The 22,220-nt window shown below is 44.0% G+C and overlaps 1 protein-coding gene across 5 annotated transcripts in view; it reads right to left on the bottom strand.

Annotated features, from left to right (window-relative positions):
• The window catches only part of ATXN10 (ataxin 10), a 149,138-nt gene that overhangs the window by 103,059 nt on the left and 23,859 nt on the right, over nt 1-22,220 (bottom strand). For 4 of the 5 annotated variants that reach the window (XR_014083351.1, XM_081594942.1, XM_081594943.1 and 1 more), the window contains exons 2-5: nt 17,996-18,187; nt 12,556-12,638; nt 3,081-3,177; nt 610-768 (exon numbers count right to left, since the gene is read on the bottom strand). Coding sequence is in view for 4 of the 5 variants with exons in the window: in XM_081594942.1 (XP_081451068.1) it covers nt 610-768; nt 3,081-3,177; nt 12,556-12,638; nt 17,996-18,187 (531 nt within the window). In the remaining variant the exon portion in view is untranslated. The remainder of the gene's footprint in view (nt 1-609; nt 769-3,080; nt 3,178-12,555; nt 12,639-17,995; nt 18,188-22,220) is intronic. The other variant, XM_081594945.1, reaches the window with a different exon arrangement.

The following is a 22,220-nucleotide window of genomic DNA, read 5'->3' as shown; positions in this document are numbered from 1 at the left end:
GTTTTAGGGTGCTGCACAAAGTTACAAGTAAATTCTCAACTTTCACTGAGATTTCATCGCATTTCTGAGATTTCTGCCATTTCTTACCCAATATCTGCTCCGGGGAAGAACCAAAGATAAAGACCTTCATAACCAGAAGAGATCCAATCGTGGTTAACCTTTTCTAAGTGACAAAACTCAAATTTGTGATTAAATTCTTTTATAGAATTACTATTTCTGTAAATGCAAAAAATTTATGGTAATATTTTATGAGGAGGTGGGGTCCCACTAATCTGAAACATAAAATGCCACAAAGACATTTTACAGCCTGTAAGTAATACTCCAACTTTATGGAAAAATAGAACAAATTACCTTGGGAGAGGATCAAAAATACACTCCATCCAAAGCAGAAGTCCAAGTAGAAAGGGCATCAGAGAAAGACATATTTACTTTACAAACAAAAAGGGCTAAAAATGGGATCCATTCCTAAGGTTTTTCTTGTTTTTTCAACATACGTTAAACTTTAACTTATTGTTCAATTGTTGTAATTCAAGCTTTTACTCAGAACCTTTACCAGGAAAGTGACGTCAGCATGTTCTTAAGCAGTCGCATGTCTAATAAAACACTTACGGCCATTCCGACTCAGGCTGCTTCTGGTGAGCTTCTATGACATCAATTGCAATATTGAGGTTTTCTTCCAGCTCCTTCATTCTTTCAGAATTCAGGGATGTGAACAAAATCATTGACGAGTAGGCAACAATTTTTCTGTCTGGATGATTTAGGCAAGATCTTCCAAATAAAGAAATCAGTGTTAGCCCAATGATAAAATATGACAACTCATAAATGACAATAATCCAACTAACAAATTCAGTATACACTGACATTTCTAAGGATTTAACGAAGAATCACAACTTTGAAACATTATTTCTGGCAAAAATAGCAAATATAAAATTAGTCACAAAACGAACTATCTGATATGAAAGCTGCAGTTGACTCAGAAGCAAAAAGCAAATAACATCCGCTTAAAGAAAAAAGTAAAGTGATTATATATATAAAGCATTAAAATGCTTATTCTTATTAGAAAGAAAAATTAAAAGGCAAAAAAAGATACTTCCAAGACTATAGGCATTTCTTTAACAGTTTGAGGGATAGAATGTGCCAGGGAAAGATGATACATGAAGAACTTGGGAGTCAAAAGCCTCAGGATAACTCCTGGTTCCTCCATTTATCAGCTGTGTGACCTTAAAAGGTCACTACATTATCGACTGTCAATTACGGTCATGCACTATGGCAGGACTTCTTTTCATTTAAACCTCATAATACTCTTCTGGAGGAGGTATTACCCTTTTTCACAGATGAAGAATGTGTTGACTTTACTTGCCCAAGGGCACAAAGCCAATACCTGCCAAAGCTAAGTTCAAACCTGGTTGTATCTGTCTCACAAACGCATAGAGAGTGAAGTCACCTAACTTCAGTGTGTTTTTTTACACAAAAATGGAACATGATAGCAAGACCTCCTTGGCCTCTGTGAGGACCAGGTCTGAAACGAATGTAAAACCACCAAGTAAACTCCTCCGGCTGCCCTGTTCAGGACCTCTCCTGTGTTCCTATGACACCTGGCCTCCCCTGAGTCACATCCCTTCTTACACAATGACACGCCTCCAGCATGGGCTTCAGGGAGTAGTGGACATACCTAAGTTACCCTTCCTCCAATCAGCTAGTTCAGAACTTGGCAGATATGAGGTGCTCAGACAGTTTTAAAGGCACAAATTCTCAAAAGAGAACGGTGTTTATTTCTATAGCTTGAATTAGACAACTCTTCCTGCCACCCTAAGCTCAATTATTACTAACCATCAAGATTTTCTGCCTTCAGCTCTAGTATCTGCAGGAGTTTGAGAACCAGTTACCAGTGCAGTGAGCTAGAGATAACATGAGCGTTTACCTCATCCTAACTCCGTACAGATGAGCCCAGAAAACCTACACAATCACGGCAGAGTTTGGGCAGCTGGTATTTAAAAAGTGTAGGCTTGGATCCGGAGGGCAGCACCGCTGCAGCTGCGCCATTTATCAGTGATAAGCATCAGCCCCGTCACTTGTCCAAACGAGGACAGTACCGCGTGCCCTGCAGGTACGCTGCTGTTGTCTAGTCACTAAGTCATGGAGCCTGCCCTCCGTCCATGGGATTCTCCAGGCAAGAATACTGGAGTGGGTTGCCATTTCCTTCTCCAGGGGATCTTCCCCACCCAGGGATCAAATCCATGTCTCCTGCATTGCAGGCAGATTCTTTACCACTGAGCCACCAGGGAAGCACAGGGGTATCATACAGGATGGGAATACACAGTAAACACCAGCTCAGGGCATCTGAACAACAGCTGCTCTGGTGCTTACACTGTGGCCACCACCAAAGACACCCCCTGGTTGGCAGTGGACCCTGGATCAGAGGCAGGCCTCCTGCTCCTGGACAGGCCTTTCTTATGACCAGCATCTGCCCATCTTTCATCTCAAGGCTCCATTTCTTATGCACGACCACAGCTGATCAACGCAAAGTAGTAAATCACCAGAAACAATGCCATGAACCAACTGAGACAAACACACTGATTTTCCAACGTCTCACACTTCTCCGTGTCCACCAAAACGTATAGCACTGTGCTGAGCATGTAAGAAATGCTCAATTAATAAATACGTGATTAATTCATCGCCCATAATTCAATGCTTTATAATTTTTTTATTTTAAATTTTTTCCTTATTAAAAAATGTCATTAATGATATTTACTCTAACCAAACTTTTATTCACATAAAGTAAAAACTGACACACAATGAAGGGCACAAATCTTAAGTGCACAGCCCAATAAATTACTAGATATGCATACACCTATGTGACCACCACCCAGATCAAGATACTGAACATTCAACCCAGGAGATGCCCTCACGCCTTCTCCCAGCGTTAGCGAACCCGCCACCACCCACCACCCGCCAAGAGCAAGTACCACCCTGAGTTCCATTACCAAGGTTAGTTCTTCCTGTCCTGGAACTTCACATAAGTGGAGTGATATAACTACAACCTTCTCAGAAGTCAGAAAAACTCTTATCAATATACTTACAAGAAGAGCTCTGGGAATGCATGCATCCAAACAATAGACTGGGAGTCTTCATTCCGTGAGGCGATGTTGCCTAGAAACTGCAGGCCACAGCGAAACGCTGAGGGTTGACAAGAGCAAAACAGATTTGTGACGAAAAGAGTCTTAACTCACTAAAATATACCCTAGAAAGAAATGTTCCTCATATTATTCATCAAGAAGTTTCTGTTAGCTTCTCTTAACTATGAAAGTCTCTCACCACAGTGAAACTTTGGGCATGACATTAATTTAAAATACCTCACCAAAACAACGTATGCTGCTGTTATTTAGTCTCTAAGTCATGCCTGACTCTTTGCGACCCCACAGACTGCAGCCCGCCAGGCTCCCCTGTCCATGGGATTTCCCAGGCAAGAATACTGGAGTGGGTTGCCATTTCCTTCTCCAGGGGATCTTCCTGACCCGGGGATCAAATCCGGGTCTCCTGCATTGGCAGGTGGATTCTTTACCGCTGAGCCACCAAGAAAGCCCTCACCAAAACAATATTCTTATACAAAAATAATTAAGACTGTAACCGTAGGCACACATTTACCTGGAATCATATTAAATATCACTGGAATATGTGTCCCAATTGAAACAGTTACCCTTAGAATGGATTTAAAACATACATGTAAAATACAAAGATATAGAAGTACTGATGGTTAAAGAATGGTGAAAATATAAACAAGGCAAACATTAGCCTACAAAGGTAGTCATACACCACTTAAAATCAGACATAATGAACTTTTAAGGCAAAAAGCATTATTGGAAGGTTTTTTAAAAAGTCATTTCAGAATTAATTTATCAGAAAGGGATAATTTTAAATTGGAATCACCTAATAATACAGTCTCAAATATATATAAAAGAAAACCGGACAAAGGTATAGAGCAAAGAGAAAAATTCAGTTAAATTCAGCAACAACCATATACTTTTCCCTGTAAATTATAAAACAAGCAGACAAAACGATCAGCATATTTAGAAGATTTGAGTAAGATTTAATAACAACCTAGTTGACATATTTAGACTATTTCAACAAATAAAACGGCAGAATTCTGGACAAAACCCAGCAGGCTGTCAAGTGCAGGTGAGGATGCGGAGCGGCAGGAACTCCGGGTCACTGCAGGTGGGCGCGAGGCTCGTGCAGCCACTTCACGAGACAGTCTGGTGGGTCCTTACAGACCCAAACATACTCTTAGCATACAACTCGACAATCGCCCTCTGTGGTATTTATCCAAAGTAATGAACATTTATGCCCATACAAAACCCTGCACATGAATGTTTACAGCAACTTTACTCCTAACTGCCAACACCTGGAAGCAGCCAAGATGTCCTTCAGTAGGCGAATGGATACATAAATTGAGGTCCATCCAGACAATGGGGTATTATTCAGCACTAGAAAGAAATGAGCTACTAAGCTATGAAAAGGAACATTAAACACATATTACCAAATGAAAAGCCAATCTGAAAAGGCTACATACTGCATGAGTCCAACTCTACGAACATTCTGGAAAAGGCAAAACTATGGAGACAGGACAAGTGTCACCAGGGGTTAGGGGACGGGAGGGGGTGTGAACAGGTGGAGCACAGGATTTTTAGGGCAGTGAAACTTCTTGTATGATGTTACAGTGATGGACACATGTGCTACACATCTGTCCAAATCCACAGAACATATACATGTGTATACATGTTATTGCTGTTCAGGCGGCAAGTCGTGTCCAACTCTTTACAACCCCATGGACTGTAGTCTGCCAGGGTCCTCTGTCCATGGGATTGCCCAGGCAAGAATACTGGAGTGGGCTGCCATTTCCTTCTCCAGGGGATCATCAAATCTGCATCTCCTGCTTGGCAGGCAGATTCTTTACCGCTGAGCTACCCGCAAGTCCATGTGTCTACATACACATATGTATATAAGAAAAAGCATTCAAGCCCATGGGAAAATCACAAGATTGTACTACACACACACCAGACTGGCAAAAATTTCAGTCAGAAAATAACAAAGCGTTCATGAGAACACAATGCACTAGGAACTAAAGGTTCTCTGAAGTCCTTTACATCAGTGAACAAAGCGCATTTGAATTATTTTTGCCTGAGAACCAGCTACCAACTGCGGCCTCTTAGCTTCTCGGCCTGCTCTGCAAACATAAAGGCGGGCCTTCAGACGCCTCCTCCATCAGCTGGCCTGGCCTGCCCTGTAGGCGGAGGCGCTGGAGGGGCCCTGGAGGGAGGGGAGAGTTCCCCTCCAGTTCTGGGGTCGTCCTCTGGCCAGGCTTCTCCTGCTTCTCTGGGCTCACCTCCTGCAGGAACAGCTTCTCCAGCTACGTGCTCCTGCTCCCGCACAGCGGGACAACCACCAGTGTCCAGAGGCCAGGAGCTTCCTCAGGACGCTTCGAAGCCACTTCCACGTCCTGGAAGTGTTCCCCTGCACTCCAGAGGGTGGATGCCCAGCAGGTTCCACCAACATCAGCCCTCAGCGACCTCAGCACCACCACCGCGCCCTCCCCAAGCAGGCCCGGATCTCAGACCTCGGGGGGAGCGGGGAGCCTCTTCCTGAGACACTCATCTCAGCCCTGGGGCCCTGGCCGCTCCTCCTGTGTGCAATTCCTGTGTTCTTTGGCATTCTCCTTACTTCTTAGTAGTCAATCCCCTGTTATTTCAAGCCTTTGTTATAGTTAGTAATTCTTTCTTTTAAATTTTCCCTATTCAAATTGCAGTGTGGTTTCCGTCTCCTGGTTGTACCCCAGCTGGTGCAGAGATGGCGAGAAGGGCCCAGGGCAGTAGAGAGGAAGGGAAACGGGAGCAGGAAAAGACGTTGTCAAGCACAGCCTTGGAAAACACACAGAGCTCAACCCACCAGGACCAGGTTGTCAGACAAAGGAGCCAAACTATCCTTTAATGAAGAAAGTCCAATATATGGTATTAGTTAAACTAAAAAGGCAAGACTGAAGTAACACAGAGGTTAAGGCTACCAAAATAACCACTGACCACTCTTAAACCTGGAGGCCCAAGGGGAAGGGGTGAGGCTCTGAGCACCTAGAAGCCTGGGGACTCCACAGAGCGGGGTCCAGACCTCCGGGGAAGGGCCGCCCAGGCTGGTGCCTCTGGGGCCCTGAGCGCCGGCCTCAGCAAGGGCCAGGCTGGCTGACAGCGTGTCTCGGGGGAAACCAAAAGGCTCCCGGTGGAAGGGAGCTGGAAAGGGAGGCATTCAAGGGAGACACGAGTGGGGAGCAGTCGCTCTCCCTCCTGCTGCCTCCACTCACCGACGAGATCCTCTGCTGGCTGAACCTCACAGAACACCGAGGAGACGTCTTTGTGGACACAGCTTACCCCAGCAACACTGAACGACACAGACAGCTAAGCTCAAAGCTGAGTAACGACAGCCTCAGAACCAGAGCAACACCTAACACTGGACAATCACTAACGCAACTCGCACCGTTCTGTTTTATTTTACATAAGATTCTTGTTTATTCTAACTTCCACCGTATGCCAGTTATCGTCATCTCCATTTTACGGGTGAAGACATGGAGGCACAGTGGTCAAGAACATCGCCCAAGTCAGCAACAAGCCAGGGCCCCGGTCCACACTGGCTGCCGCCCCGGACCGCACACCGAGAGAGGTGGGCAGCCAGCCAGCCACCTCCCGGGGCACCCGATCCTGGTGTATAGTCTGTGGTCAGCAGACACTGCCGTGGACGCCTGCACACCCACCCCTGCCCCAGCCCCTCCTCAGCTCACACCTGAGCCCACAGGCCAGTGCCTGACAGGCCCCAGCTACGCCTGGAACCCATGCTGAAAGGTCAGCGTCCACACCCTCGTGTTTGCTGTTCTTGAAGTGGGGCCCTTGGGGCCAGGGCAGCCCATACAGACAGAGTGGAGTGTGACGAGACCCTGCGTGGAGACAGAGCGGGACACTTCTGAGGAACGAACACCAGCATGAACACAGCCTCGAGAACCTAGGCGGGGGGTCAGAGACAACAGTGCTAACAGGCGTGTGCTGTTTCCTAGGAGCCGACACCCACGTTCTGTCTGCATCATCTCACTGAACCCCACAACGCCCTCACGGACTCGGGGGTAATATCACCCCCCTGTGCAGAGTCACCAGAGCTCGGAAGGTCGGGTCACCGGCCCGGGCCACCAGGCCTGCAAGTGGCAGAAGCAGGACGGGTGAGAACAAGCTGCAGCTCTTCCCAGGCACCGGGACCAGCTGTTCAGGAAGGAGCCACAGGAGAACTTGGGATGAAACCAAGACTCTGCTCCATTAAAGGAAATCCCGCCAGGCAGCGACCAGGGGACATTTTCAAGGGCAGAGGACTTGTGGACCTCCACCCTCCTAGATCCCTGCTCTGTTGGGCACGCAGGGCTCTGTCCGCAGGCTCCCGGCACCCAGGGCTCCCTTCAAAGCCCGTCGCTGCTGCTCCAGCACCTCAGAGGCAGAGGAGCTGTGAAGATGGAGAAGGCTGAGGCATGAGAGCAGTCCATGCTAGTCACTTACTCAGAGTAACTCGACAACTGGCCGCTCAAAGAAGAGTTGCGAAACTGTGGCCAAAAAGCAAACTGAGATAAAAAAACTATGCAAACAAAATGCTGAAGCAAGACCCTCAAAACTGAATTAAGTTAACATTTAATCTAAAATAAAGCAGGATGCAAGACTGCACACACATGTTCACACCCCTCCACACAAACACTGAAGATGACTGAAAAAAAGCATCTAACGTAGCCTGCACAGACGACGACGGTTATTTCTCTCCTCACGTTTTTGAGCTTTTGAACATCACCCTGTAAGTCCGCCAAGAGGTGACCTGCCATGGGATGGAAAAAGGGTGCTGGCATACATTATTTGTCAAATTTGGACTAAACGGTAAATTCTTATAGAAATTAAATAAGGAGAAATTACTGGACAGAGGAATGAGCTAAGGAGTAAATCCTGTTTCTCTGATTTTTCTTTTGCCTAATCCTCTTTGGAATTAGAAGAAAAATTGTTTTGATGGTAACTCCAGAGATGCATATTAAGGCCTTTTTTAAAATTTATTTTAAAAATTACTCTATAATAAAATTTTATAAAATGTTCATAATAAAAAAAATCTTCATTTTAATCTTGTCATAGTTTAAAATGACATTAATATTTCTTCTGAATATTTCAGAATATTAACACTGAAATCCTTGTAAAATTTTAACACACACAAAAAAAGCCAACAACATGAGTTAGTCTGAAAGCCAACGAACCCAACAACTCATCAGGCAACTAAAAATTAGCTCTCTGAATCAGAACACAATTCTGGGAAGGAAAAGGTTTAAAGATGTCCTAGAAACAAGAAAAGAAAACTCAAGGCAAGTACAAATGACAGTTTACTTTTACCAAACAGCTTATCAACTGATCTCTATGTAAATATTGCAAATGTTACAAAGCCCCTCAAAGAGCCCAACATTATTTTTATAGATTAGGGAAGAACAAAGGCCAAAAACAACACCAATAACTCAATTAAAATAACTCATGCCTATGTTTACATAAAATTTGATGAGCATAAGATATTCGTCACACCACTGCAATTATTCTCTGAAAATAATACTCTAAATATTATTTTGACAACGTAATTATAGTTCTTACCTCAAGAGCGGTAACAAAACTCTGGCACCAATACCCAGCTAAAAATCTATGAAGAATAAGGTTCTCACAGAAAAAGAATCAAAAGATAGTACAGGCGCTGTATTAGGAGCTAGAACACTTTTTTAAAAAAGATTTGTATTAGGTTTGAACTAATACACTATAAAATGGGTTTAAGTTTCATCATGGCACCAAAGTTTCATTCTTGAATTCCAAATAAGATTCATTAACGTCACTGGCTGCCTCTTTCAAGAAGGCATGAGAAACATCACTTCCATTCTCCTCCCTGCCTCAGTAATATCCTTCCAACTCCATTAATAAACACAAGTTATCTACTTGAAATTGACACAACTGAAAAACTAAAGGAGACCTAAATAAATGGGAGAGATGTCCCATATTCGTGGATCAGAACACTCAGTATCATTAAGATGGCAATTCTCCCCAAGTGGGTCTACAGATTCAACATAACTCCTAGTATCCACAATAAATAAATAGCTCTCACAACCTGACAATGAAATTTAACAGCCCAATTAAAAACTGGGCAAAGAATCTGAATAGACAGTTCTCCAAAGAAGATTTTTTTTTTTTTTAGAAGATTTATAAATAACCAAAAAGCACATGAGAAGATGTTGAACACTGTTAGTCATTAGGGAAATGCAAATCAAAACCACAATGAGATACTACTTCACACCCACAAGGATGACTATAATCCAAAGAAAGGAAAACAAATGTCAGCAAGGATGTGGAGAAACTGGAACCTTTTGGTGAAAATATAAAAGCATCAGCTGCAATGGAAAAGTTTGGCAGTTTCTTAAAAATTTAAAATTGATGTACCAATTCCACTCCTAGGTATATACTCAAAAGAAGTGAAAAAAACAGGTACTCAGATAAATCCACGTACACGCATGTTCACAGCAGCGCTATTCTAAACTGCCAAAGAGTGGCCCAAGAGTCAAACCACGGAAACAATGAATGAACAGATGAACAAAAATGTGGTCTGTGCATACAACGGAACATCACTCAGTCATAAAAATAAACGAAGCGCTGACACACGCTGCGATGTGGATGGACCTCAAAAAACATTGTGCTAAGTGAGAAAAGCCAGACAAAAAAGGTCATGTAATTCTATGATTCCATTTATATGAAAAATCCAGACTTGGCAAACCCATAGCGACAAAACGCAGAATGGTGTGGCCAGGAGTGGGAAGTGGGAAGCAACCTCTCAGGGGGCACGGGCTTTGTCTCTGGGGTGATGAGAACGTTTCTGTCAGAGAGAGGTGGTGGTTGTACAACACTGTCAATGCACTAAATGCTACCCAACTGTTCACTTTCAAGCGGTAAATTATGTTATGTGAATGTCCTAGCAGTAAGAAATACATTAATTAACTGATACAAGTGCAACTACCTAGACTGTGAACAACTCTCAACGCATCTTACATAAAACAGGTCTATAAAGATCTACTCTGACTGGTAAGCATCAATGAACAGCCAAGCCACCAACCAAATGACTAACTTATTCATCAATGCAAACTAGTTCATTAACAGTTTTGGAAACCAGCTCCTCAGATTTTTCTGTTAGATCATCTATTTGCTTCAGGGAACAGAAAATTGATCCTAAGAAGAGAGAGAATAATCTTTTACCCTGTATTGTAAACACCAAGTAATCGATCTTCCGCAGCCACTGAGGGACAGTGCTCCAGGGGGATACAGAGTCAAGGGAACAGATGGAGAATAAGAGAGCACATCCTATTACACGCTGACAAACGGTGGACCAGAGAGCAGAAAGTGCCGAGAGGAGAGCTGATCTCTGAGTGGGCGAGTGGGGACTGGATCCTAGCACAGTGGAGGAGGCCAGCTCCTCACTAATAGTTATTTAATCACAGCGTTTGTGCAGCTTTCTCTGGGAGTCTTATTTAGGAATCCATCATTATGAGAGAAGCCTACTCCTGCCCACCCGTTCCTCAGCTCTGTCAGGGACATACTACCCACCACATCGTACTTCACGGCAATTACAAAATGTACTACATTCTGAACTCCCTGTCTGAATTACCATACCACAGTCAGACTTCAAAAATAACTGCCTTTCCAGGCAAGGGAGTGAAATCTGTATTTTATTGCTGATCTTTAATCCTCTAATTTGAGCTCTGAGGCTTTTGTTTTATCATAAAATGGAGGTACAAAAATACTTTTAAATACATAACATTTTAAAACACTTTACAATCTAATCCTACACCCTACCAAATTGAGAATACTCAAGAAATTACTGCTGTTTCAAAAAACTTAGAGCAAACACTGCAAACACTTTGTGTGCAAATTCTTGCATGATTTAATTAGTTCAAAAAATAATTACAGGGCCTTTCCTGGTGGTCCAGGGGTTAAGGCAAGACTCCGAGCTTCCAACGCAGGGGGTGCCAGTCTGATCCCTGGTCAGGGAACTAAGATCCCACATGCCGTGTGGTGTGGGCCACTCCCAAAAAGTTATTTAAAAAACATAAATAAAATAAAAAACAAATAAGTAAATAATTACTACATCCCAGAGGAAGAATTCTAAATCAAATAGAATGCTGCAGGAATCTTAACAAATGCATCTTAAATGAAAATACTAAGAAATCACGATAGGATGAGAATTAAACCAAGCCAGGCAGCACCTCCAACAGCTCACTTAGCCTGTTTCCCGTGAGCCTCCGTTTCCAGGCCTGTGAAGAAAAATGATCAGCTCAAATTCTCTCTACCTTCTCACAGTAGCATCCCACTAACACTCGCAGAAGTACGCTGCACTTTATGTAAGCACAGGCATTAAGAACTATGTATAAATTAACTTATAAATCAAATCATATTTTAAATACAGCTGGAGATTTCTCATTTAAAAGTAATCATTCATTGAATTGTTACTAAAAAAGAATTTTCTTCACCTCCAATCTAGTACATTTTATAAACTGGATATTTAATACACTTGAAATGTTCTTACTAAATGACAGGTTTACCAACAAGTATTTCAATTCTTTAGGTAAAGAGATCATCTTTTAAAATTCTGTTTTTTTTAAATATACTGTTATGATAATAACCCCTGTCCAAAGGAGTAGTGTTGGTGCAAGTAGCCCAAGAACCAAAAAAATCCCAAAAGCCTGAAAGGGGCTCCTATCTTCGAATTAAGGAGTGTGGTTTCCTCTTAATCCCACATCAGCAGCTATTAATAATCAGAGCTAACTTCCTCTCTGTTGTGCTATATATTTGACTTATTTAACATATGTGATGCAAGGCTGCCCTCACTGGAATGTCAGCACCCTACAGACAGACATGTCTGTGTGCTACAGTCACTGTTCAGATCACACCCAACACCTAGGAGTGGGCTTGACACACCACACGTGTTAGAAGACACTCCCTCTGCTAGGGCTGCCTTCCCAAAGCACCACAGACTGAGAGGCTTGAAGGAGCATTTGTCTTCTTCCTGTCGGCAGGCCTGGCCTCTCCTCTCCCTGTGCTCTCTCGTGCTCAGCCCCCTGCACCTGTCTGTGTCTTCACCTCCCCTTCTTGTAAGGACCCCAGTCTCGCCAGATCAGGGCCCACCCTGTGACCGCACTGCACCTTCACTGTCTCTGTAAAGGCCCTGTCCCCACAGATAATCACATGCAGAAGCGCAACAAGGGCGAGGACTTATGAATGCAGGATGGGGGGACACAGCCTACAACGAAGGAAAGGAAGTTACTACAACTTTCTTTTATGATCACTCTTTAATATCACTAATGAAGTTTCTGTTTCACAATATACAGAACATTTGCTCTAATGAACGATGTAATACTCAAAGCAGTGGTATTTAAATCCTTGTCAAAGATACAAATAATCCACGATTCATACTGTCAGTTACCTGTCAACAGGGAGTCCTGTTCCACTCGCAGTTCACGAAAAAGAAGAATCAAGTCAACAGCAACGCCAATTGTACCCAAGTTCCTGTATAAGGTGTTCAAAAAAGACAAAGTCAGACACATTCCTGTTCTTAAACCTGCACTTTGAGTGATGATCCCAAGAATGCAGAGACCACTGGCTAACAGCTCCTATACTGGGCAGATTTACGACCCTCCAAGGTACCCACATCTTAATCTCCTAAACCCGTCAATGTGTCACTTTACGTGGCAAAGGGGACTTCTGCAGTCATGAGTAAATTAAGGACCTTGAGATGAAAAGACTATCCCAGATTAACCAGGTGGCCCCAGTGTATCACACGGGTCTTATAAGAATCAGAGAATGTGGCCATGAGCCAAGAAATGCAGGAGCCTCTAGAAGCTCGAAAAGGCCAAGAAAAGACTCTCTCCTAGAGCCTCCAGAAGGGACTCAGCCGTGCTGACCCTCTGTAGACTTCTGAATCCCACAACTGTGAGATAATAGATCTGTGTTGTGTTAAACCACTGAGCTTTAGTAATTTGTCATAGTAGCAACAAGACACTGACTTGGGCAGCAGAAATAGGGCGCTGCTGTAACAGAGAAATACACAGGAGTGGTTTGGGACTTCGGCAACAAGCAAAGGCTGGAAGACTTCTGAGAAGCACGACAGGAAAAGCCAAGACGCCTTGAACAAATCACTGGTAGAAACGTGGACACTGAAGGCACCGCTGGTGAGATCCCAGAAGTAAGTGAGGAGCATGGGAGTGGAAGCTGGAAGAAAGGCAGTCCTTTTTCTACCGTGGCAGGAGCTTAGCAAAAGATGAAACTGGGTATTTAGCTGAGCTGATTTCCAAGCAACATACTGATGGTGTGGCCTGATTTCCTCTTGCTGCACACGGTAAAAATGCAAGGAGGGAAAGATAAAGCAGACTAAAAGGGAGCCAGGTATAATTTGGGAAACTCTTGGTCCATCCAGATGGCAAAAGACCTGAAACTAGAATATTCACTGCTAGGAAAGTGTGCTCTGGAGAGAAAGCTGAGGGCGTGGCTGGACAACCTTTTGCTAATGACTTGCAAGAACTCAAAGGTGAGTGTTCAGTCACCCAGAGAGCTCTTTAAGGAGATCAGGCATGTTCCTCATTCCCCTCGGTCATCTCGGCAGAAATCAGGACCAGAGATGGGTTATCTGAGCAAGCTCAACAGCACATCCTGTACTGCCCATTGGTGCATAAATCCCCATGACATACACGTGAGACCCACAAGGTTCTTAAGAATGTTATACCAGTAGAAACTCTGCCAACGTGGATGAAATGCACAGAGAAAGAATGAAAGAAGGCTGTTAAACTCCCAAAAGCCTATGAGCAGGAAACAGGCTGGTAAAACTATTCAGGTGAAAACATGTGTTACCCTTACCCTTCAGGAAAAAGGAAGGGTGACTCTGAGCAAGGGCAGAGCCTCAAGCCACAGAGGATTATTCCCAAGCCTAAAAACCTGAGTTTGCCCAAGTGGATTTTGAAATTGCTAGGGACCAATGACTCCTCTTTTCCTTCAATTTTCTCCTTTTTTAGAGGATAATGTCTAAAACTGTTACCCTATGCCTGTCCCTCCATTGTATTTTGGGAGCAGACAACCTGCTGTCCAGTTCCATGAGCCCAAAGATAAAAAGGAATTCTGCCTCGGAGTGAATCATACCCAGAATCTCAACCATATGTAATTTAGACAGTAAGATTTGGGACGTTTTAGCTAATGAGACTTAGATAAGATTTTGGACTTGAGCTGGTGCTGTAATGGGTCAAGAATTTGAGGGATCTCAGGATGAGATGAATGTATTTTGCACATAGTATGGACACGAATCTTTAGGGGCCAAAGGGTAGACTGTGCTAGGTGAAATAATAGTCACTGAAAAATGTCCACATACTAAACTTGAAACTGTGAGTGTTACCTCACATGGCAAAAGAGATGTGATATAATAAATATATATTTAATCTTTGTCCCCAGGTTCCTGGCACAGAGCTCCTGATATCCTTGAAGCCCCTGTGTGAAAGGAAGGGCTCTCATTAATCCTAACAAGCCCCTTCAACCCCCCTCAGTTTATGCTAATAAACTGGTGATTATCATTGTTATTCCTAACAAGTTCCCTTCAACCATCCTCAGTTTATGCTAATAAATTAGGTGACTATCACTGGGCCTGCAGACAGCTTCAGGGGGGGGCTGCTGCCACAGGAACCAACCGTAAGATCAGATCAGATAGCTGAAACTTTCAACCCCAACCTCCCATTTCAGAGGAAGGGAAGACAGCTAGAGACTGAGTTCAATCACCACTGGCCAATGATCCAATCAGTCGTGCCTATGTGACAGAACTTTCATGAAGAATCCTAACAATGAGTTTGGAAAGCTTTCAAATGGGCTGATGAACACACTGAAGTGTCCAGGAGGGGGCAGGCCTAGAAAAGGCCTAGAAGTTCTGGGCCCTGTCCCATCCTGAGTATCCCTTCCATGTGACTGTCCCCTTACAGGACACTTGTAACAGAATGTAAAGTGCTTCCCTGAGTTCCCTGAGTCATTCTACTGAATTATAAAACCTGAGGGGTACCCTGGGAAACCCTGAGTTTGTAGTCGGCTGGGCAGAAATGTAGCCTGGGGACCCCATTTGCACCTGGCATCAAGTGGGACAGTCCTGTGAGATTGAGTCACGAAGTTATGGGATCTGACACCACAAATGTGAGGTAGTTAGGGTCAGAATGGATTTGAATTGTTGGACTCCCGGCTGGTTTTGGAGAATAAGAACTGGTCAGAAAATACAAGAGACCTTTCTAGGTGTGATTAAATTAACAATTTGAAGATGGGAAGATTATCTTGAATTACCTAGGTGGGCCTCATGTAACTATAATGGTCCTTATCAGATGGACACCAGATGGTCAGTCGGGAAGACTGGAAGATGTTACAGTCTTGCTTTGAAGATGGGAAGAGGGAGCCATGAAGTAAGGAAAGCAGGCGGACACTAGAAGTTATTAACAGATAAGCACAAGAATGGATTATCTGCTAGAGACTCAGAAGGAACCAGCTCTGCTGACACTTTAACTTTAGGTAAGAAAAATGGATTTTGGCCTTCTGAACTCTAGAACTGTCAGATAATAAATTTCTGTTGGTTTAAGTTACTATATTTGCAGTAATTTGTTACAACAGCAAAAGAAACTCATATAGCTCCCTACATTCTTCACTTCTTCTCAACAAGAATCAGAATTAAGCCAAGACATTCACTGCTAAAGACGAGGGTCAGGGTGAGTGTGCAACGGCTAGGACCGTCTCGCCCCTGCCCAAGCCCAGGTGGGCAGACAGCACTGCCCCTTTCCTCTTTATTCAAATACAGGACTGGAGGGAAACGTGGCTCACAGGCTGCCTCGGAAGAGAAGAAGCTGTTCCCCCTCTTTCTGCCCTTTCCTTTACACATATAAATAGTTGTTAGGCGACTGGGCGCACTGCCTACTTCTACTGGCCAGATTTCAGGGGAGGAGATAAATGCAACTTCATGACATGCGAATTCTATGAAACTCAAATTTCCATGCTCACACGTGAGGTTTTACTGGAACACAGCATGTGCATTTGTTCACGTACTACGTATGGCTGCTCTCAGACTACAATGGGAGAACCGAGCCAATCTGACAGAGGCCACAGAACCTGAACTGTCCATCTGGCTCTCTGCAGTAAAAGCACAGCAACGCCAGCAACAGGGTCACATTTACAGGCAGGGCAAACTGCTTTTAACAGTCTTCTCTGAGCACTTCCTGAAAGTTCATATGACTCAGACTGTTTGCTCTGCTGTATTAAATCCCATGTTCCATACAGCCTTGGCAAAAAATAATTCCAGTCCATACAATGTGCAATTTTCAGACAAAGGATATAAAAAGACCTAGGCCCTAACAGCATCCTACTTTTTAATTAATTCTTTAATAACTTAAAATATCAGAAAAATATATTCTGCTTCAGGTCTGAACCTTGAGAGGCTTGGCAACGTCAGCTTTAGTTGAGGTTCACCGGAATCTCTCTTGTATTCCTGACTAGAGGAATGGTTCTTCCAGGAGCTGATGCCCCAAATGGTTAGAATTTCCTTTCAGGGCTCTCCTTCCCTCTCCTGTCACACTAGAGGCCTCCCTGCCTGGAAAGTGACAAAATAAACTCAGCTCTGGCCTGCTGCATCTAGCATGTCACTAGTTACACTTTCTCAATGTTAACTATTATCACCAAGATTATTACTGTGTCTATCCATTTATCTGCATAGGATGCCAGGCTCAATTTTGTGCCGAAGTTAAACCCTCGCTTTTCCCCTGCCCTCTCCTTTGATCTAAAGAATCTCGTCAATCATACCCAAGCCTCAGGTGTAAGACGGTCCAGACAGTGCAGGGAATCCCTCCACTGTCTTCTGCACCAGCTCGACTTCACTCATCCTGGCAGCTGACAGCGAGGCCCCTGGGCTCTGTTTACACTCAAGTCCAGGAAATAAAGGTGAGCATGCTCTATGGCTTCTGACTTCACCTCAAGCAAAAACTTTCAATAAAAAGTAGATTCCATAAAACCAAAGAGGAAAGGTGCTCAGTTCTAGGAGGAGAGTGTAACGTGTAAAAGAACAACAGTGCAGGGCAATTCTCTCGCTCATCTCTGTAATTAAATTTTAGTTGTACATTGTAAGTTAGGTGGAAGTAAAGCTGTCAAGTTTACAGGATCTTAAGGAAAGCTGGGAAATTCACAATGTGCTCCCCGTTCAAAGTAAAAACAAGAGCAACTAATTAAAACACCGAAACTAATTAAAATATTTACAACCAATAAGTGAAGTCTAGAACTGCAGACGCCTTTAGGCAGGCAGAACCAGAGGATCAAAGATAAGTTCAAATAACTTTTACGTAGAAAACCAAATACCTCTAAACTTATAAATACAAGTAAGAAATGGAAGCAACCTTAATGTTAAACATGCCGTCCCTTTACATACTCATCTAAGAGTCTCCCACAGCAAGTCCTGCAGAGCACTTGTCCCCGAGACGTGGAGAGAGAGTCTGAATGAAAACAGGCAGCTGTGATGCCAAAATCATTTCTACTGGCTAAGCCAAAACGGCAGAACCAGCACAGACACACAGAAATACAATCAAAGCATGCATGCGTGCTAGGTAGCTTCAGTAGTGTCTGACTCTTTGTAATCCCATGGACTGTAGCCCACCAGGCTCCTCTGTCCGTGGGATTCTCCAGGCAAGAATATTGGGGGTGGGGGGGAGGTTGCCAGTCCCTCCTCCAGGGGACCTTTCTGACCCAGGGATTGAACCCACGTCTCTTGCATCTCTTGCATCTCCTGCATTGGCAGGCGGGCTCTTTACCACTGGTGCCAGCTGGGAAGCCCATATAATCAAAGGCATGTATGTAACTAGAAAGAACAGTACCTGATTGAATTCTGGTTCACAGAACACTCAATACAGGCATTCCGGAGACACCGGAAGCACTCTGTTATCAGCTGCAGACTGGAAGCCAGATGCTCCACTGGGGATGGGTCTCTGCAGGCCAGCTCAACGGCGTGAGAAGATTTCTTTAAGATATCCAGGACCCTCTGGAAGATAGTCCTGGGCGCTGTTTCTCTGAAAAATGATAAAATTGTTGCACGTCAGTTAAAAAAAAAAAAAGACTAATTTCCAAACATCCTTTTCAGAACACTGCCTGTATTGATAACTTAATTTTGTGGGGAGGTAGGTTAGGCCTATCTGTTTCAGCTCCTTGATTTATGACACAAAAGAGCTACACAGACTGAGCGATTCACCAACTGTTCCCTGTATCATCTCATTGAAGCTTTGCATTAACCTCATGAAGCCAGCACTGTCCTCACCATTTTAAAGATAAGATAACTGTGGCAGAGAGAGGAGTCTGCGTAACTTTCCCTCATCACTAAGCTCACCACCCTCGGAGCCTCAATCCCAACTGAAACTGTTTGACTTCCACTCCCCACGACAACCCAAACCCCATTTACAGTGACTGTTTATGGTCAGTTCTGTAGGTTTTTGAGATCGCACCCAAGTACTGCATTTCGGACTCTTTTGTTGACCATGAGGGTTACAGATTCATTCTCAAAACAGAAGCTCTGCATCTCCTGTTCTGGACAGAGTATAACGACGTCCTCTGTCACCTAGTATCTATACCTAAAGTTATGAGAAAGAAAACTCATGAAGGATTGCCTGGGGGGCAAGACACTATCCATTCTCAGATACAGCAAGCCAGTAGCAGGTCTCTGAGCTAATACACGTGCAACCACAGAGACAGGGGCTTGGGGAGTGGGAAGGAGGGAAGGAGACAGAAGCAGAGGGAGACCCAGAGAGAGACAGAGTTGAGAGAGAGCCAGGGCGAGGGCCCTTCCCGGGAGAGTGTGCCTGGGGGAGGCGAGGACCCTGTGCAGTTCTCACCCCCGCAGCCTGCACCTCGGGTCCGACACATTTCTCACACCAGGAGCGCTGCCCGCACTGGCTATCATCTCCGAGTTATGAAGAGAAGAATTTCTGTGTGCAACACGGCACCTAAATGCCAGCCAATTTCCTCATTCCGCGAATCCCCTAGAGAAACAAGAATCCGCTTTAACGGTAGAAGACAGACGGCTGTCAGGTCAGTTCTGACCACATGGGGTTTCTCTCTGTGCTCTCACTGTGGACTGAAGGGAACACTTCACCCCTGGATGAAGCCAGACCACGGAGGGGGGTGGGGGGGCGAAGTGCATTTCCACAGAACCACCGCCACTGAAGTGCCCCAAGCCACTGAGACACCCTCTCTGGGAGCTTCAGGACCATCAATACTTGTACTCCAAGTGTCGTCTTTTCACCTTAAGGATGCACAGAATAAATCACATTATTCATCATGTCTTTTTCCCTGTCTTTGCCTTTAAGAAGCACAGAGTCAAAGCCACCATCCACTTTTAACACTATGAACCCCTCAGCGTGACTTCTGAGTGCTAACCATATTTTTCCTATCTGGCTTTTCCATCCCCTCCAGCTTCCTCCCTTATCTTTTATTTTATCTAGCTGTATTTATTTATTTTTGCTTGGTAACTTGATTTTATTACAGATATCAATAGAATTACATTTTCCCCCAATTTATATACTGTTAGACTGAAGTTACACAAAATTTATATACAAAAATTATAGTTCAAGTTTAGCAAATCTCTTTCGAGTTACTCAATGTCTGAAGTCGTGGAGTAAGTACCCTGAGTGGCAAGCTGGGTCAAGCGTGGGCTGTGGAAAGCAAGAAGCCTAAGGCCTATCATTTCTGCTCCAGACTATGGCTGGTACAGGCTTGGGGAAAGGGGACACACCCACCTGTTTTAAAAGACGAGCTAGATTTTCATGTTAAATCTGATTTCTAAATCTTGGCACCTATTTCAATAATGTAAAAAACACTTTGTGGGAAAAAAAAAAAAAGAAAGCACGGTTCCCACTTCTTCATCTGTGCCCCAAACCAAGGAGAACTTTCATGGGGTGTGAGTTGGCTATTTCCCATGACCTACAAAGGATTTTTTTTTAAAGCACTTCAAATTTTGTTTCAGAAAGAGATAAGAGTATAAATTAATCAATTAAACTTGGGAAATCACCCATGAAATAACTTGCCCCCCCCCCATCAGCCCTCTCTAAACAAGGGTCCTGAAGCTTTGACTCAGGGTCTCAGTGACTGAGTAAACAACTAGAAAGGTCAAAGTTCAGAGCTGTAGCGTTAGCCCAGCCTCAGAAACCATATAAAACAATGAAGTGTAGAGGCCACTTGCAGAGACAATAGACCATAAACATTCACCAACTCCATCCAGACGGCTCTAAGGAGCACTGCTGGCGGGGCGGCGGGGGAGGAAATTTCCCATTCTCCCCATCCTGACTTCTGGAGGCTGGACTAACGATAAATCGACAGAGTAACAAGAGAAACAGAAGTTTTAATTTGTGTGCATGGAGGTCTCCTAGAAATGGGACCAAGAAAGTGGGCCAGAGTAGGCAGCTTTTATACTTTATTTAGACAAGCAAACGATACATTTGTGAGGAATTGACAGAACAAAGAAACAGGCTTGGGTGCTTAGTTAGCAAAGAACCTAACCAGAGTCTGCACTTGGGTAGTAAATTCAAGAACATACCAGGTTCGTTCATACAGGCTTCTGGGCCCTGAATCCGTCTCTGGGGATAATGGCCTTCTGCCTCCAGAGTCAGGGAGGGTTCCTCTCACATGGAGATTTACTGCCTGCTTTCAGACACAGACAGGAGGGTGAGAGGGTCCCTCCTGCATCAGCTCTTTCTTAAGTAACTTTAATTCAAAAAACTCAACATGCCACTGAGGCTTATTTGGAGAGGCATGTTCTGGGCTCCAACAGTACTAAATATAGAGCAATCCCTATTAATACACAAAGAAAATACCCAAGGGTTTAAAGCATTCTGAAGAATGCCAAGAGTGATCAAGATTTCTACAACAAAGAATAAGCCTAATTACTTCTATCTGCTCCATCTGCATAAAGTTTTGAAGACATTTATTACTTAATCTTCCAGTCAAATAAAAGTAGAGCTCTACAACTTGAATAATCTGCTACAATAAAGCCTCTTTTTTCCTACTGTGATGACTAAGAAGCGTGTGTCTACACCTGAGATAAAGAAGGCAGTGTGGTTTCTTTCAGCCAGTCCTTCACAAGCCGCCTCTCACATAGGTACCACCTCCCTACTGTGAATGGTCTTCTCTGGTGTCACTCCTTCTCACATCTATTTTACTCAGAACTGTTATCGAGCACAACAAAAGCTTTGAAATCGAACTATAATGCAAGGAGATCAAACCAGTCCACCCTAAAGGAAATCAAGCTGAACATTCATTGGAAGGACTGATGCTGAAGCTCCAGTACTTTGGCCACCTGATGTGAAGAGCCAACTCACTGGAAAAAAAGACCCTGATGCTGGCAAAGATTGAGGGCAGGAGAAGGGGGAGACAGAGGATGAGATGGTTGGATGGCATCATTGACTCAATGGATATGAGTTTGAGCAAACTCTGAGAGATAGTGAAAAACAGGGAAGCCTGGCACGCTGCAGTCCATGGGGCCACAGAGTCGGACACGACTCAGCAACTGAGCAACAACAAATAACAGACTACACTAAATAAAAGCACTGTTCTTAGGAAACCTGGGTAACTGACAGTCCAAGCATAGCACAATCAGCAAGTTCAGGAACTATCCCGAATAAACAATTTCCAATGCTACACATCTTTTGTATGTCATACACATGCCTCTAATACACCATGCCTCTATTACACTTTCAGCCAAAGAAAAATGTTTAACTGAACTAAAGTCTATCAAAAGACTCCTGACACACAAATAACTATTGACAGCTCCTCAAGAGTAATCCTGGCAGCATCTATTCCACATACAGTAGTTTACGTTTTTGATACAAAGAGAAAATCAATGGGGATTGTGATCACATGGATTCCTGAGAGCAGAAGACACTGCCCCTCCTCTGGGTTTATTCACACGTGCACCCTCCACCAGAATCCCTCCTCATGCCACCCCCACCCCAGCCTCTGCCTGGAAGAAAGAACCCGGGGGCTCCTGGTAGAACTCCTCAGAGTACTGTACACTTCCCTGGAATTCAGCCCACAGCATGGAGTAACACTTCTGCA

This window comes from Giraffa tippelskirchi, chromosome 4 (genome assembly GCF_054371585.1).
Source record: "Giraffa tippelskirchi isolate mGirTip1 chromosome 4, T2T-mGirTip1v1.2.pri, whole genome shotgun sequence".
NCBI lineage: Eukaryota > Metazoa > Chordata > Mammalia > Artiodactyla > Giraffidae > Giraffa > Giraffa tippelskirchi.
Note: the sequence above shows the minus strand (reverse complement) of the source record. Positions and strands in the feature narration are given on the sequence as shown.